This window comes from Microcaecilia unicolor, chromosome 2 (genome assembly GCF_901765095.1).
Source record: "Microcaecilia unicolor chromosome 2, aMicUni1.1, whole genome shotgun sequence".
NCBI classification, from domain to species: Eukaryota; Metazoa; Chordata; class Amphibia; order Gymnophiona; family Siphonopidae; genus Microcaecilia; species Microcaecilia unicolor.
In genome coordinates this window covers 19,546,600-19,562,866 of record NC_044032.1, presented here as the reverse complement: position 1 = coordinate 19,562,866, position 16,267 = coordinate 19,546,600, and the positions used below count along the sequence as shown (strand labels likewise).

Here is a 16,267-nt window from a genome sequence, read left to right as displayed (position 1 = left end):
CGGCGGCAGGGTAACAGGCTCTGGTGAGAGTGCTGCAGCTGCACAACACTCAGCCGAGCCATGACAGCGGCAGATGTTTCAATTAGCGTGTGGCATGCGCACCACATGGGGCCCGGGGTGGCTAGGCAGCAGGCACCGGTGAGAGCAGCTGCAGTACACTAGGGCAGCGGTGGAACTAGCAGCCGCGATGTGGCGTCGGCGATGGTGAGCTGGTAAATTAATTGCTCCCCTCGGACTCGGAGCAGTAGGTTTTCCAGTCCTGTTTCGACTTGAGCAGATTAAACTTCAGTACCGAGTCCCAACTTTCCGGTCCCAGAGTTACCCGGACCTGAGCACAGCAGGAAAATAAAGACACAGGTAGGATTTTTTTAGGAGAGCTACAAACAGGCTATCCTCTGTGTGCACGTGGCTGAGCGCAGCTGAACTGAAAGGCTGTGCAGCCTAATCAGCACCTAGATGACCGGCGCCGATTGGTGGATGACAAACTGGGTGGACCTGAGCTGAGATTGGGTGTGCCTGGGCCCACCCAGGCCCACCCAAAGCTATGCCCCTGAATTATGTCTGGCTTTCTGTCCGTGCTCCTAAGTTTCCCTCTTTCTTGGTACTGCTGTAGCCTACAGAGGAGGGCGCGACACAGTGAGGCCCGACGATGACGAGAAGAGATTTGCTTGTTTTAAAAGCAGCCGGGCAGACGCGAGGCGCTGCCTGCAACTCGGCTTCACAAAATTTGTTTTAAAGGTAGGTGGGAGGCAGAGCAGCGGTATGGCGGGGCAGCACCGCAGCGGCGCCCTTGAAGAAAGGCGCCCCCCCCCCTGCGGTGCTTACCCCGCTTACCGTGTTGGCACAGCCCTGCGTGGATCCATTCCTTCTAAGCAGGATTCCTTTGTGTTTATCCCACACATGTTTGAATTCCATTACCAGTTTCATCTCCACCACCTCCCACGGCAGGGCATTCCACGTATCTACCACCTTTTCCACTTCCTGATATTACTCCTGAGTCTGCCTCCCTTCAACCTCAATTCATGTCCTGTAGTTCTACCACCTTCCCGTCTCCGGAAAACAATCGTTTGCGGATTAATACCTTTCAAATATTTGAACGTCTGTATCATGTCACCCCTGTTTCTCCTTTCCTCCAAGGTATACATGTTCAGGTCGGCAAGTCTCTCCTCGTACGGTTTGCAATGCAAATCCCATACCATTTTTCTAGCTTTCCTTCGCACCGCTTCCAGTCTTTTTACATCTTTAGAAAGATAACGGCCTCCAAAACTGAACACAAAACTGATCCGGATCTGGAGACCCGCTGTAAAAGCTAAGTAGTTAAATAGTTTTGGCTTGGTGCTTAACAAATGTGAGAGAAGAGTAAAGTGTTTATACATCAAATATCATAGCGCCTGCATTAAAAGGTTGTTCATGACCTATGAAGAGGCAGGTGAGTCCCAAGCTGGTAGCTTTTGTGAAAAGAGTCATTGATCTAATTACCTTTCATTGCATGAGTGCTGAGCAAGTGAGTGGATTTGGAACTGTAGCTCCCGCTCTTGAAAACTGATGCGTTTGACCATTTAAACTGATTCTCCAATACATGTGCGCATTTACCAGGGGCATAGCCAGACAGCCAATTTTGGGTGGGCCTGAGTCTAAGGTGGGTGGGCATGCATGGAAACTAAGCATGTGAAGAGGGGCTGGTGTTGGTTTCAGCCCGAGGCAAGTGCTGCCAGCTGCCGTTTGAAAGAGCACTGGCTGCCTGAGGAGGAGGAAATCTTCAGCTGACGGGGTTTGAGGACCTCTGCAAGCCATAGCAAGAGTGCACAATTTTGGGTGGGCCAGAGTCCAAATAGGGTGGGCCATGGCCCACCCATGGCTACGCCACTGGCATTTACGTGTGTATTTTAGCCATGCAACATCTTTAATTGTATGAGTGCTGAGCGTTTGAGCACAGGTATTGGAGAGGCATCGTCAAAGTCGACCTTGGGGCAGAGAGTGCGCGTACACGTATTCTTTTGGATTTCCAAAACCATGCAGACTGTATTCATATACCGGTTTAACAGTTTTATTTTACAGGTACTAGGTCTGTTGCTAGGGGGCTCACAATCTAAATAATACATGTACTACTGTTATACCTGCGGCAACGGAGGGGTTAAGTGACTTGCCCAGGGTCACACAGAGCTGCAGAGGGAATTGAACCTGGTTCCCCAGGATCTCAACTCACTGCCAACCATCAGGCAGCAGCAGGAATTGAACCCAGTTCCCTAGGTCCACAACCTGCTACACTAACCATTAGGCCACACCTCCATGAATGTTGCCCCTTAAATGATCTCAAGTAAAAAGTTTCCACTACAGTGTTCGCCCCACGTAATGCAGCTCAATATAGTGCAGGATTGTTTATAATGTAATCAAGGGTTAGACCCTTTATTATTTTTTACTTATTTTAATTTTGGTACATTTATACCCCGCATTATCCCACAAGAGCGGGCTCAATGTGGCTTACAATGTTACAAAAAGATTACAATTCAGGGTGGATACAGATTCAAGCAATCAGAGGGAGAGATAAGAACATGAGGATAGGACAGGGGTGATGTAGTCGGTGATTAGGCGGGTACAAATGATATGAGGAAAGTTAGGGCTTAGTATTGTCAGTGGGATAAGCTGTCTCAAATAAAAATGTCTTTAAGGATTTCTTAAAGGGTTGGTGGTCATCAATCGCTTTCAGATGTCTAGGCAGAACATTCCAAGATTTCGGGCTGACATAGGAGAAGGAGAAGAGTAATTTATATTTAACGTTCTTGCAACTTGGATAGTCAGGGCCGTGCCAACACGGTAAGCGAGGTCCTCTGGGGGGCGCCCCGCCGCACCATGCTTACCTCGCCCTCCCGCTCCCATGTCCCAACTGCCAGCCCTCTTCTCCCCCCCAACAAGATCCCTTTTAAATGTACCTCCGTCCGGCAGCGAAGGCGCAGCGACGCGTCAGTGAAGGAGGCGGCGCTCACGACATCTCTACTAGTCTTCCCTTCGCTCAGTGTTCCGCCTTCTTCTGACGTCAAGGAAATGACGTCAGAAGAAGGCGGGACATTGAGCGAAGGGAAGACTAGTAGAGACGTCGGGAGTGCCGCCTCCTTCACTGACACTGCGCCTTCGCTGCCGGACGGAGGTACATTTAAAAGGGATCTTGGGGGGGACAAGAGGGCGGGCAGTTGGGACATGGGAGCGGGAGGGCAAGGGAGAGAGGAGCGTGGATGGGAGGGCAGCGATCACTTTCACGGGGGGGGAGGGGGGCGCACGCGCCAACTGTTCATCTGCAGGGGGCGCTGTGGGCGCCAACTGATCTTCTGCAGGGGGGCGCCACAGACCCTTGGCACGGCCATGTGGATAGTGTAAATTAAGGTAGGATCGAGCAGACACTGAAGCATTTCTGGATGGTAGATCTATCAAATCTAGCATATAGGCAGGGGCTTCCCCATATATTATCTTGTGAGTCAATGAACAGATTTTAAAGGTAATACGGTCTTTAATGGGAAGCCAGTGTAGAATGTAACGTAGAGGGCGAGCATGGTCAAAGCAAGATTTGCCCAAGATTAGCCTTGCAGCAGTGTTTTGAGCGGTATGGAGTATAATTATTATTGTATATTACGCTGTAGAACCCATATAATAAGGTTTCACTGATAGCACAGTCAAATATCTTAGATCCCCAACATCCCCTTTTTGGGGTCCATAGTGTATTTATTCCCTGCATGGCTTTACATGGAAGACTGTAGTTAGAGCAGCAATGTCGCCATCTGCTGGCCACTATATTCCAGGCTTGCATTTCCATTGGTTTGTTTTATTTTCCTACAAGTCATACCATACAGACCTTGAGAAAATTGGTGGAATTAAAGGCTTTCATAACTCTTTATAAGCCCAAGAAAATATTGTACTGTATAAGCTTATGGAAGAAGGCTGAAAAAAGGAAGTACTTACATCAAGAAATATTGTGAGATGGAAAGTTTCATAATAAAGTTGTCATGAGATGTCAAAAGGGGATTTTTTTTTTTAAATTTTATTTCTACTTTATGGAACAGTACATTTAAACTGTCCTTAATATGCATAAACATTTCAGCACCTCAGTTAATGCAGTCAGGTTTTGATATCCCATTAAATGCAGTCCTAGATGGCTGAAGAAATTCTTCATCTCATTCGCTGAAAAACACTCAAGAAGACCAAAAGAAGAGCAGATGTCACTTTAGTGGCGGGAAAGGACAGGAAAACAGGAAATCAATGAAACTGAGAAGTAACACAGCAGATTTGAAAAATAAGGATGCAGTCTGTCTCCTGGGACTAGTTAATCCACGGATGTAGAAACATAAGCCATATGGTCTTTATCTGCATTCATTTTCCATCAAGTCTACCTATCCCTTCCCTCAGAGATCCTGCGTAATTGTCCCACACTTTCTGGAATTCAGATGCCGTCTTCATCTCCACCAGGAGGCCATTCCACGAATTCACCACCCTTTCTGCAAAGACGTATTTCCTCAGGTTACTCCTGAGCAAGGGTGCAGCTAGACCTCGCGGTGGGAGGGGGCCAGAACCCGAGGTGGGAGGGGGCACATTTTGGTCTGCTGCCCTGCCGCCGCCGCCCCCCCCCCCTGCTGCCTCGCCACCCTGACGCTCCCCACCGACTGCCACAGCAAATACCTTGGCTGCCAGGGGTCCCCAACCCCGGCCAGCTGAAGCGTTGTCCAGCGCCGGTCTCTGGCATTGTGGCATTGCCTGCCCTGCTCTGTCTTCCCCTCACATCCTGCACGTTCCTTTTAGTGAAATTGAGACCAGCGCTGGAGAAGGCTTCAGCTGCCAGGGGTTGAGGACCCCCGCCATCAAAACCAGGGGCTCACAAGAAATTTGGGGGGACCCAGGCTCCTGTGGCCCCCATTTAGCTATGCCATTGCTCCTGAGTCTATCCCCTTTCGCCTTCATTCTATGCCCCTTCATTCTGGAGCTTCCTTGCAATTGAGACTCATCTCTTGGGCATTTATGCCCACAGAAGTATTTAAAAGTCTCTGTCTCCCCTCTCCTGCCTTTCTTCCAAAGTATATGTAACCCGAGTCTCGCCCGGGTTAGCTCCACAGGGGAACATTCACGCTGCTTCAGCTCCATGGCTTCTGCTCACTCTCAGGCCTTGTTCACCCACTCTCTCTCCCATTCTCCACTGCAGTCAAACTGGGCTGGGTGACGATCCGGAATAATAATTGGGGGTCTTTGGAAGACACATATTATTCTGGGTTCCACTCAACTCTTCAGTCCAGGAACCACGTGACACTCCAGAAGATTAATAATAAGTTGAACTTTATTTGCAACTTCAGCAAATTACAACCTTGCTTCAACGATTTCTCAACACAGTCAGTGAAGTAAATGCTCCCCCTCCATTGTCCCAGGTACAAATAAGTACCTGTATATAATATGTAAACCGCTTTGAATGTAGTTGGAAAAACCACAGAAAGGCGGTATATAAGTCCCATTCCCTTTCCCTATAACTCTGGGTCAGACGTCAATCAGCCATGGGGCATTTCTCCCCTACACCCTTCAGAAGTTTTGCAAGGAGCAGTTCCTTTACAAGGCTATACACATAGGCCCAACCTCGCTATGCCTATCCTGCAGCCAGATGTAACCCCAGGGCTGATTCCTCCTCCTGATAATCTCTGTTACCACCAGGTCTGGACCTTCTTATATCTATCTTTCTTTCGTGGGTATCACCTTGCTAGTAACATCCAGCCGTGGGCAGACCTTGTCCTACCCTGAACCCCGCTTATGGGCCGGACTTCCCAATCCGTCTGAAGTTCTGGCTCCTTCACCAGCTGTTACAAGTTTACCGCAACTGTCCCTTTGGGTTAACCAAACTGGAGTTGGCAGTTCAGATCTCCCCTTATTCTTCTGCGGGTCATTTGGCAGGGGGCTTGTAGGCAAGTTGGCAACCGAGGACACTTTCCCACTCTAAATTCTGTCTTTTTATTTCCTTCCCAAACTCCTCCCAAGCTCTAAATCTACAATTCAGGGGCATTATTCTTCTGCACTTTATTCATGCACCCTCCCCTGGGCTGGGACCTTCTCCCACCCAGGGACCTCCCAGTGACTCTCCACTAGGCTCATCCCTTTTAATAATTATCATTCTAACTAGGGGTTACACATATATCTTTAAGTCTGTCTCCATATTCTTTATGATTAAGACCACTGACCATTTTAGTAGCCGCTCTCTTCCTTATGAACATAAGTGTTGCCATACTGGGACAGACCGAAGGTCCATCAAGCCCATTATCCTGTTTCCAACAGTGGCCAATCTAAGTTACAGCACCTGGCAAGATCCCAAAACAGTACATTTTAAGCTGCTTATCCTAGAAATAAGCAGTGGATTTCCCCAAGTCCATTTTAATAATGGTCTATGGTCTTTTCCTTTAGGAAGCCATCCAAACCTTTTTTAAAACCCCGCTAAGCTAACTGCTTTTACTACATTCTCTGACAACGAATTCCAGAGTTTAATTACACGCTGAGCGAACTAATATTTTCTTTGATTTGTTTTAAATGTACTGCTTTGTAGCTTCATTGTGTGCCACCTAGTACTAGTATTTTTGGAAAGAGTAAACAAGTGATTCACATCTACCCATTCCACTCCACTCATTATTTTATAGAACTCTATCATATCTCCCTTCAGCCATCTTTTCTCCAAGCTGCCTAGCCACTTTAGCCTTTCCTCATAGGGAAGTTGTCCCATCCCCTTTATCATTTTCGTTGTCCTTCTCTGTACCTTTTCTAATTCCACTATATCTTTTGTGAGATACGGTGACCATAATTGCACACAATATTCGAGGTGTGATCACACCAAGGAGTGATACAAAGGCATTATAACGTCCTCATTTTTATTTTCCATTCCTTTCCTAATAATTCCTAATATTCTATTTGCTTTCTTAGCCACTGCCGCACACTGAGCAGAGGGGTTCAACATATCATCAACGGTGACACCTACCTAATGTGGAACTTTGCATCACGTAGCTATAGTTTGGGTTCTTCTTTCCCACATGCATCACTTTGCACTTGCTTACATTAAACGTCATTTGCCATTTGAATGCCCAGTCTCCCAGTCTAGAAAAAAACCTCAGACTAGAAAATTAAGCTTTCTGCTAAAGGAAAAATACCAATTCCCTTTCCCCCCATGGTTTGAGCAGCTGGACGTTGTGTACCGGGGAAGGGGGGATGGAGTTAATATCTGAGTATTTTAGTACCAAAACCTGTTTTACCACTTCCAGAGGTATTAATTCCCAGCAGTGGCGTAGCAAGGTCGGCTGCCACCTGGGGCGGATCGCCGCTGCGCACCCCCCCCCCGGGTGCAGCAGCATCCATCCCCCCAGGGTGCAGCACGACATCCCCCCGGCACATCAAGCCCCCCCCCCCCCCGGCGCAATGACACCCCCCTCCCCTGGTGTATTCTTGGCTGTTGGAGGGTGCAGAGAGCAGCCGCGCACCTGTCAGCTCCACTGGCTCCCTGCTCCCTCTGCCCCGGAACAGGAAACGTAACCTCCCCCCTACCCCCCCCCCCACCCCCACCCCCAGTTTCTGCAATTCATTCAGTTCAATAGAAGGTTACAACACAGCAGTCTGCGGGAGACAAAATACTGGTGCATCAGTAGCCCACTCTACCAAAATAAAAAACATTGATTCCCAATCTCCCACCAGCAAATAAAAATCTCAGGACCAGCACTTTTCCCTCAAGTCCAGCTACATAACAATAACCATCTGGATCTTTTTCCTCCAAAAACGAGTCCAGTTTACCTCTGAATCAATTTAGTGCTATAGGTAGGATTACCATACGTCCTTTTTTTAAGAGGACATGTCCTCTTTTTGGACATCTTCAGACATGTCGTCCAGGATTTTTAATTTTTAGGGAAATGTTCTCTTTTTCTTTTATGTGCCTATGACCAACATGTCTACCCACATAATGAGAGAAATCATCTCTGGCCTATTAGTCAATCTGGACACATGGGGGAGCTAAAGAGAGAGAAATGCAGTGCTGATCCCCTCTCTGTTCCCCTATTGGTTGAATCAGTCAAAGGATTTTTGTGCGTGCAGCACGATTTTAAGCATATGTCATGCAAAGACTTTCAAACGTATCACAGAAGCCAGCTAAAGTTGTTGAGGGACACGCACTCTTCTGAATAGTACGCTTCGGCTCAGACTCCGCCAAACTCAAATCCAGAAGTACTTGAAAAGTAGATTTTTCTACTGCTGTACTGTAAGTAAGTCACTGTTTGATGTGTGTTCATAAACCACAATTAAATATTTCTTTAGCAAAGGTAGCAACCATTTTCATTTTTTCTGTCCTCTTTTTTTGTCTCCGCAAATATGGTAACCCTAGCTGTAGGCATGACTGTCTCTGTCTGGAAAATGTTTAATCAATTTCCCTGCTATCTGAGAAAAGGGTATCTTTGACAGAACCACCTCATTTTCCTTTCTGGCTGATCTCCAAGATTCCTGGAGGGTTCATTTTATCCACTGGTACAGTATAGTGTAACCATTCAGTATGCAAGTTCTTTCTAATGGAAATATTTACATATCAAATGTAACATTGTGTTACATTACATAATAGCGCATCACGATATAACAATTCATAAAATACAAATATATGAAAACAATATCATAGTTTCAACTACAGCCCGACCAAAATTCGGTTTCGTTTCTGGTGCCGAAACCAAACCGAAAAGCTGTTCCGAGGCGGAACTTCCTGTTACAGAAAGAGAGGCTTCCTGTAGATGAGAAGCAGCACTGTTTTCACTGCAGTGGTGACTTGAGAAGCAAGGAGAAGGAACGCGCGGAGGAGATCGCCAAACAAATTAAAGACCTCGTTGATTAACATGCATCATCGATACAAGTTCTACACTCAGGGCCCCTTTTGCTAAACCGCACTAGTGATTCCTGGCACGGCAAATGTGACACAGCTCATTCGATTGGAATGAGCTTCGTCACATTTGCCATGCAGGCATTGCTAGAGCAGCTTAGTAAAAGGGGCCCTTAATAAATAGGCCCCATTGACAATAAAGTGGCCAAACAGGTAGAAAAGACGATAGCAAGTCCTTATCCATTCAAGGCCTTAACCCATTCATATATGCTGACGACGTCACAGTATACATACCCTACAAACACGATCTGGCAGAAATCACCAATGAAATCAAGCTCAGTTTTAACATCATGAACTCATGGGCAAATGCATTCCAATTAAAACTTAACACAGAAAAACACAATGTCTCATCATCTCATCCCAATACAACACATATAATCCCATAAACATAAGCACCCCAGGTTACACCCTTCCTATCGCAGACAGCCTGAAGTAACAATGAACCAGAACCTCTCACTAGAGAACCAAGCAAAATCTACCATAAAGAAAATGTTTCACTCTATGTGGAAACTCAAAAGCGTGAGACCATTCCTCTCGAGGGAAATATTTTGCAACCTGATACAATCAATAGTATTAAGTCACGCAGACAATGGAATTTATGCGGGTTGCAAAGAACAAATTACAAAGAAACTTCAGACCGCTCAAAACACAGCAGCCAGGCTTATATTTGGAAAAACGCGTTTTGAAAGCGCCAAACCCCTCCGAGAAAAACTGCACTGGCTCCCAATCAAAGAACGTATTGCTTTCAAAATCTGCACCCGGGTTCATGAAATTATCTACGGAGAAGTCCCGAGATACATGATAGATCTCATAGACCTGCCAATCAGAAACACTACAAGATCAGCATGAACTTACCTAAATCTCCACTACCCAAGTACTAAAGGACTGAAATACAAATCAACTCATGCATCCAGCTTTTCTTACTTAAGCACACAACTATGGAACGCACTGCCAAAAATAGTAAAAACAACGTACGACCACCTAAGTTTCCGGAAAGAACTAAAAACAAACCTGTTCAGAAAGGCATATCCCACCAACCCAACATAAAAACCTAAGTTACCTGCAACACAACAAAACCAAAGATCGTAATGGACACACCCCAACTCTCCCTCTTCCTCTCTAATGTTCCCCCAATGTATCTACCATACATGAACCTTATTCTACTACTATTACACCTTGTATTTGTTCATCCCGGAACTGACGAACGCCGTTACGGTACTATGTAAGCCACATTGAGCCTGCAAATAGGTGGGAAAATGTTGGATACAAATGTAACAAATAAAATAAATATAAGGATGCTTGAGTGCATAGGGCGAGGAATGGCCAGTGGGAAAAAGGAGGTGATGATGCCCCTGCTATAGAAATGCTAAGTAGTAGTAGTAGTAGTAGTATAAGGCTCTGGTGAGACCTCATTTAGGTTATTGTGTACAATTCTGGAGATAAAACTTTCAAAAAGATATAAACAGGATGGAGTCGGTCCAGAGGGCGGCTACTAAAACGGTCAGTGGTCTCGTCATAAAACGTATGGAGACAGACGTAAAGATCTCAATATGTATACTTTGAAAGAAAGGCAGGAGAGGGGAGCTATGCAGCCCCCCAATACCTCTCCTCTCTCATCTCTCCCTACATTCTTCCCCGTAATCTCCATTCGCTGGACAAAATCTCTCTTGTCGTCCCCCTTCTCCTCCACTGCTAATTCCAGGCTTCGTTCCTTTTCCCTCGCGGCACCTTATGCCTGGAATGGACTTCCTGAGCCTGTACGCCTAGCTCCATCTCTACCTGTTTTCAAATCTATGCTGAAAACCCACCTTTTCACCACTGCTTTTGGCTCCTAACCACTACTCAGTTCCCCTATCCTTGTTCCTTCTCACCCAGTACTTCCCTCGCCCTTAATTGTCTTGTCTTTGTCTGTATTTTTAGATTGTAAGCTCTATCGAGCAGGGACTGTCTCTCTGTGTCAGGTGTTCAGCGCTGCATGCGTCTGGTAGCGCTATACAAATGTTAATAATAATAATAGAGACATTTAAATACCTATGCGGCATAAATGCACAGGAGGCGAGTCTCTTTCAATTGAAAGGAAGTTCTAGAAGGAGGGGGCTTAGGATGAGAGAAAGGGAATAGACTCAGAAGTAACCTGAGGAAATACTTTTTTCACAGAAAGGGTGGTGAGTTTGTGGAATGGCCTCCTGGTGGAGATAAAGACTGTATCTGAATTCAAGAGAGCTTGGGACAAGTACATAGGGTCTCTAAGGGAATGATAGGGAGAGTAGATGGCATGGATGGGCAGACTGGATAGGCCATATGGTCTCTATCGGCCTACATTTTTTATGTTTCTATGTTTGTGTTAAGTAACATGTTAAATCACATCAATGTATGTTACTGTACATTATGCACATTAGTAAATGAGATCCTAGGTTTGCCAATGAGACTATTCTTTTGTCATTTGCTGGCCTGGGAATGTCCTATCTTTGGTTTGTATCTGATCTGGCCTTTGGAACATGTAATCATCTTCCCATTTTCTGCATTCTGCTGTAGGTGAAGGCTGCAGTCTCACATGCACTGGCAGTGGGATATCGCCACATAGATTGTGCATTTGCCTATGGGAATGAGCCGGAGGTAGGAGAAGCTTTGCAGGAGATGATGGGCCCACAAAAGGTAAGTGAGATTACAACTGCCCCTCTTCCTTCCCCCCCAGTGGCATAGCCAGGAATTTTTAACAGGGGTGTGTGTCTCTTGCACCCTTGTCCCTCCCCACAGTACCTTAAAATCACCTCTGCTCCAGTCAGTACTTTTAGGCTGCCTGCACCAGAAAAAAACTGAATGAAATTTTTGCTTCTGATTTTACGGAAGAAGATGTAAGACACCTGCCTGTACCGGAAATGGTTTTCAATGGTGATGATGCGGAGGAACTGAAAGAAATCTCGGTGAAACTGGAAGATTAAGATGTACTGAGCCAAATTGACAAATTAAAGAGTAGTAAATCACCTGGACTGGATGGCATATATCCAAGGGTACTCAAAGAACTCAAGCATGAAATTGCTGATCTGCTGTTACTAATATGTAACCTGTCGTTAAAATCATACGTAGTACCGGAAGATTGGAGGGTGGCCAATATGACGCTGATTTTTAAAAAGCGTTCTAGGGGTGATCCAGGAAATTACAGACTGGTAAGCCTGATGTCGCTGCCGGGCAAAATAGTGAAAACTATTATAAAGAATACAATTACAGAACACGTAGACAAATATGGTTTAATGGGACAGAGTCAGCATGGGTTCAGCCAAGGGAAGTCTTGCCTCACCAATTTGCTTCATTTCTTTGAAGACATGAATAAACGTGTGGATAAAGATGAGCCGGTTGATATAGTGAATCTAGATTTTCAGAAAGCTTTTGATAAAGTTCCTCATGAGAGACTCCTGAGAAAAATAAAGAGTCATGGGATAGAAGGCAAGGTTCTAGTGTGGATTAGGAATTAGTTATTGGGCAGAAAACAGAAGGTAGGGTTAAATGCCCATTTCTCTCAATGGAAGAGGGTGAACAGTGAAGTTCCACAGGGATCTGTATCAGTGGCGTAGCCAGACCTGATATTTTGACTGGGCCCAGAGCTAATATGGATGGGCACTACATATATATATATATATATATATATATATATATATATATATATATAGTGCCCACCCATATTACCTAGGGCAATGAGGAGCCCATCCCCACCCAGAAATTCCCCAACAATAAATTTTAATAGTGACCACCAGCCCCAGGCAGGCGGCAGGCCTCAGCTAGCTCAATTTAAAAAAAATTACACAGCACACGTCACACAATGTTAAAAATGACGATGAAAAAAAAAGTATTTACATTTTTATTACCGGCTCCTATTGCTGCTGGGCTGGGCTTGCCTCGAAATAATGTCGAATCATGAAGAAGAACCTTCCAGGGCCAGGCTGGTGCTCCTCACCTCCGCTCCGCAACCCTCCTGTAAAACGTGCACTGCATGGCGTGCACGTGGTGGTGGTGGGCTGGACTAGAGTCCTGGACTGGCAGCTGAGCGGGTGCCGCCATTCATTCCAGGCAGCTCCGCGCTCTGGAACTTTCATCCGATCTGGGCGCATTCAGAGCTGCCAAGGGGTCCCAATTTTTGAGAGGGAGATTTTTAGTACACACCCCCAGCTCTGCCCTATTCTGTATTGGCTCCACCCCCTGACACACCTTAATCCCACTGCCATTTCAGAAAATATTTTATTTAATAGTCTAATACCCTTTTCAATTAACTTTCAGAGGCCAAATCCTCCTGCCTCAGGTCAGGTCAGGACATCCTCTCCTGACCTGAGGAAGGAAGTGCTGGTCTCTGAAGACTAATCAAAAGTGTTTTAAAAATCAGTGAAGGTATCACCTTATTTTCTATTTTATTTGCATTTATTAGCCTTCATTAACACAGCTACCACATTGCTTTATCCTAAATTAAAAATAAAATTATTTTCTGTACCTTTGTTGTCTGGCCATTTACTTTTTCTAATTGTGTTGGTCCCAGTCAAGATTCTGCATTCCTTTGTCTTCTCTTAACTCTCTTGCCAGGGTTTCCTGTTCATTTGTAATTTTTCTCTCCTTTTTCTTTGTTTTCTTCAATTTATTTTTCTGTCTCACTCTCTGTCCAGATTTAATTAATTCTTACTATCCATTCTTTAATTTCCCTCTTTTTACTTCATCTACCTATCCCTTTTCATCTTTTCCTCACTTTTGTTCTCCCCATGCCCCTTCCTCTTATTCTCCAGTCTTTCATTAACTCTATCCTCTCCCCCCTTTCTCTCCCTAGCCTTTCAGTGTCTCTCCCTCTCTCTGAATCCAGTGTCTCCTCTTTCTCTCCTACCCTTCCATCCAGTGTCATCCCTCTTTCTCTCTCCATCCTTCCACCTATTACCCTCTCCCAATCCATCCATCCATTGTCTCCCTCTATATCCCCTTCCTTCTAGACAGTTATCTCTCTACCCTTTTCCATTCAGCATGTCCTCTCTCTCCCCCCCATCCTACCAGTGACTTTCCTCTTTCTCTTCCTACCCTTCCATCCAGCGTCTTCCCTCTTTCTGCTCCCTCCTTCCAGCATTTTCCCTCTTTCTCCCTCCTTTCATCCAGCATTTCTCCATTTGACCAGCTAAGGTCTCCCCCAGTTTCTCTCCAGCAGCTTCTCTCTCTTTCTCCTGCCATTTTCCATGTCCCCTCCTTCTCTCCCCATCTTTCTACTCATCTCTCTCTCTCTCTCTCTGTACCCCTCTTCCATCTAGCATCTTCCCTCTTTCTGCCCCTCCTTCTAGCATTTTTCCTCTTTCACCCTCCTTTCATCCAGCATTTCTCCTCTTTGTCTCTCCATCTGACCAGTCAGGGAATCCCCCTTGTTCCCCTTCCTTCTCCCCAGCAGCCTGTCTCTCCCCTGCTCTTTTCCATGTCCCCTTTTTCTCTGGCTCTCCCCTGCTCTTTTCCATGTCCCCTCTTTCTCTCCCCATCTCTCTCTGGCTCTCCCCTGCTCTTTTCCATGTCCCCTTTTTCTCTGGCTCTCCCCTGCTCTTTTCCATGTCCCTTCTCTCCCCATCTCCCACATGGCTCTCCCCTTTTTCTCTCCCCTGCTCTTTTCCATGTTCTCTCCCCATTTCTCTCTCTCTGGCTCTCCCCTGCTCTTTTCCATGTCCCCTCTCTCCCAATCTCTCACTCACTCTCTCTCTCTGTACTCTCCAGCGTCCTCTTCTTTTTTTCTCTCCCCTCTGCTCTCTCAGACACCCTTCCCCTACCAGCCACGTTTCTTCTCTCACTCTGGCCCTCTGGCTCTGAAGCAGGAGCAGCGTCGTCAACACAAGAAGAAAAACAAGTGCGGGGCCGCCCGCAGCAGCCTTCAGTCATGCGCTTTCGGCTCTCCCATCCTCTGCCCCCGCTGACGTCAATTTCCCGTTCCGGGAGCAGAGGACAGGCAGAGCCGACAGCGCATGACTGAAGGCTGCTGTGGGCGGCCCCGCGCTTGTTTTTCTTCTTATGCCAGCTGAACTGAAGTGGTGGCTCGGCGAAGCGCCTGTTTTTGTTCCTGCTGCTGCTCAGGAGAAAAGCGGCGGCAGCGGCGGCAGCTGCAGCAGTGGAGTTCAGCGGGAGACCAGGAGATGTCCCGCCAAAGCGGGATGCGGGAGACTTGGCACGAAGGTGGAGAAGATGTCGGATCATGGATGGGCGGGCCTGGAGGGAAAGTGGGTGGGCCTGGGCCCACCCAGGCCCACCCGTGGCTACGCCCCTGATCTGTATTAGGACCGGTGCTATTTAACATATTTATAAATGATATGGAAATCGGAATGACGAGAGAGGTGATTAAATTTGCAGATGATACAAAACTATTCAAGGTTGTTAAAACACATGCGGACTGTGAAATATTGCAGGAAGACCTTAGGAAACCAGAAGACTGGGCATCCAAATGACAGATAAAATTTAATGTGGACAAATGCAAGGTGATGCACATTGGAAAGAGTAATTCGAATCATAGTTAGCTGATGCTAGGGTCCACCTTGGGGGTCAGCACGCAAGAAAAAGATCTAGGTGTCTTTGTAGATAATACACTGAAATCTTCTGCTCAGTGTGCGGTGGCAGCCAAAAAAGCAAACAAGATGCTAGGAATTATTAAGAAAGGGATAGTAAATAAGACTAAAAATACTATAATGCCTTGGTATCACTCCATGGTGCGACCTCACCTTGAGTATTGTGTTCAGTTCTGGTGGCCATATCTCAAAACAGATACAGTGAAATTAGAAAAGGTTCAAAGAAGAGCGATCAAAATGATAAAGGGAATGGAACTCCTCTCATATGAGGAAAGGCTAAAGAGGTTAGGGCTCTTCATCTTGGAAAAGAGATGGATGAGGGGAGATATGATTGAGGTCTACAAAATCCTGAGTAGTGTAGAACGAGTAGAAGTACATCAATTTTTTACTCGTTCCAAAGGTACAAAGACTAGGGGACATTCGAGGAAGTTACATGGAAATACTTTTAAAACTAATAGGAGAAAATATTTTTTCACTCAATGAATAGTTAAGTTCTGGAACTCTTTGACGGAGGATGTGGTAACAGCAGTTAGCGTACCTGGGTTTAAAAAAAGTTTGGACAAATTTCTGGAGGAAAAGTCCATAGACTGCTATTGAGACAGACATGGGGAAAAAACCACTTGCCCCGGGATTAGTAGCATGGAATGTTGCTGCTGATTGGGTTTCTTCCACGTACTTGAGACCTGGCTTGGCCACTGTTTGGAAAACAGGATACTGGGCTTGATGGACCATTGGTCTGACCCGGTATGGCTACTCTTATATTCTTATGTTTCTCTCTGAACCATCCCGCCCTTCA

The 16,267-nt window shown here is 46.0% G+C and overlaps 1 protein-coding gene across 1 annotated transcript in view; it reads left to right on the top strand.

Annotated features, from left to right (window-relative positions):
• Positions 1-16,267, top strand: part of LOC115462812 (aldo-keto reductase family 1 member A1-A-like) — a 67,499-nt gene that overhangs the window by 23,327 nt on the left and 27,905 nt on the right. The window contains exon 3 of the mRNA XM_030192829.1: positions 11,447-11,566. Within this exon, the coding sequence (XP_030048689.1) occupies positions 11,447-11,566 (120 nt within the window). The remainder of the gene's footprint in view (positions 1-11,446; positions 11,567-16,267) is intronic.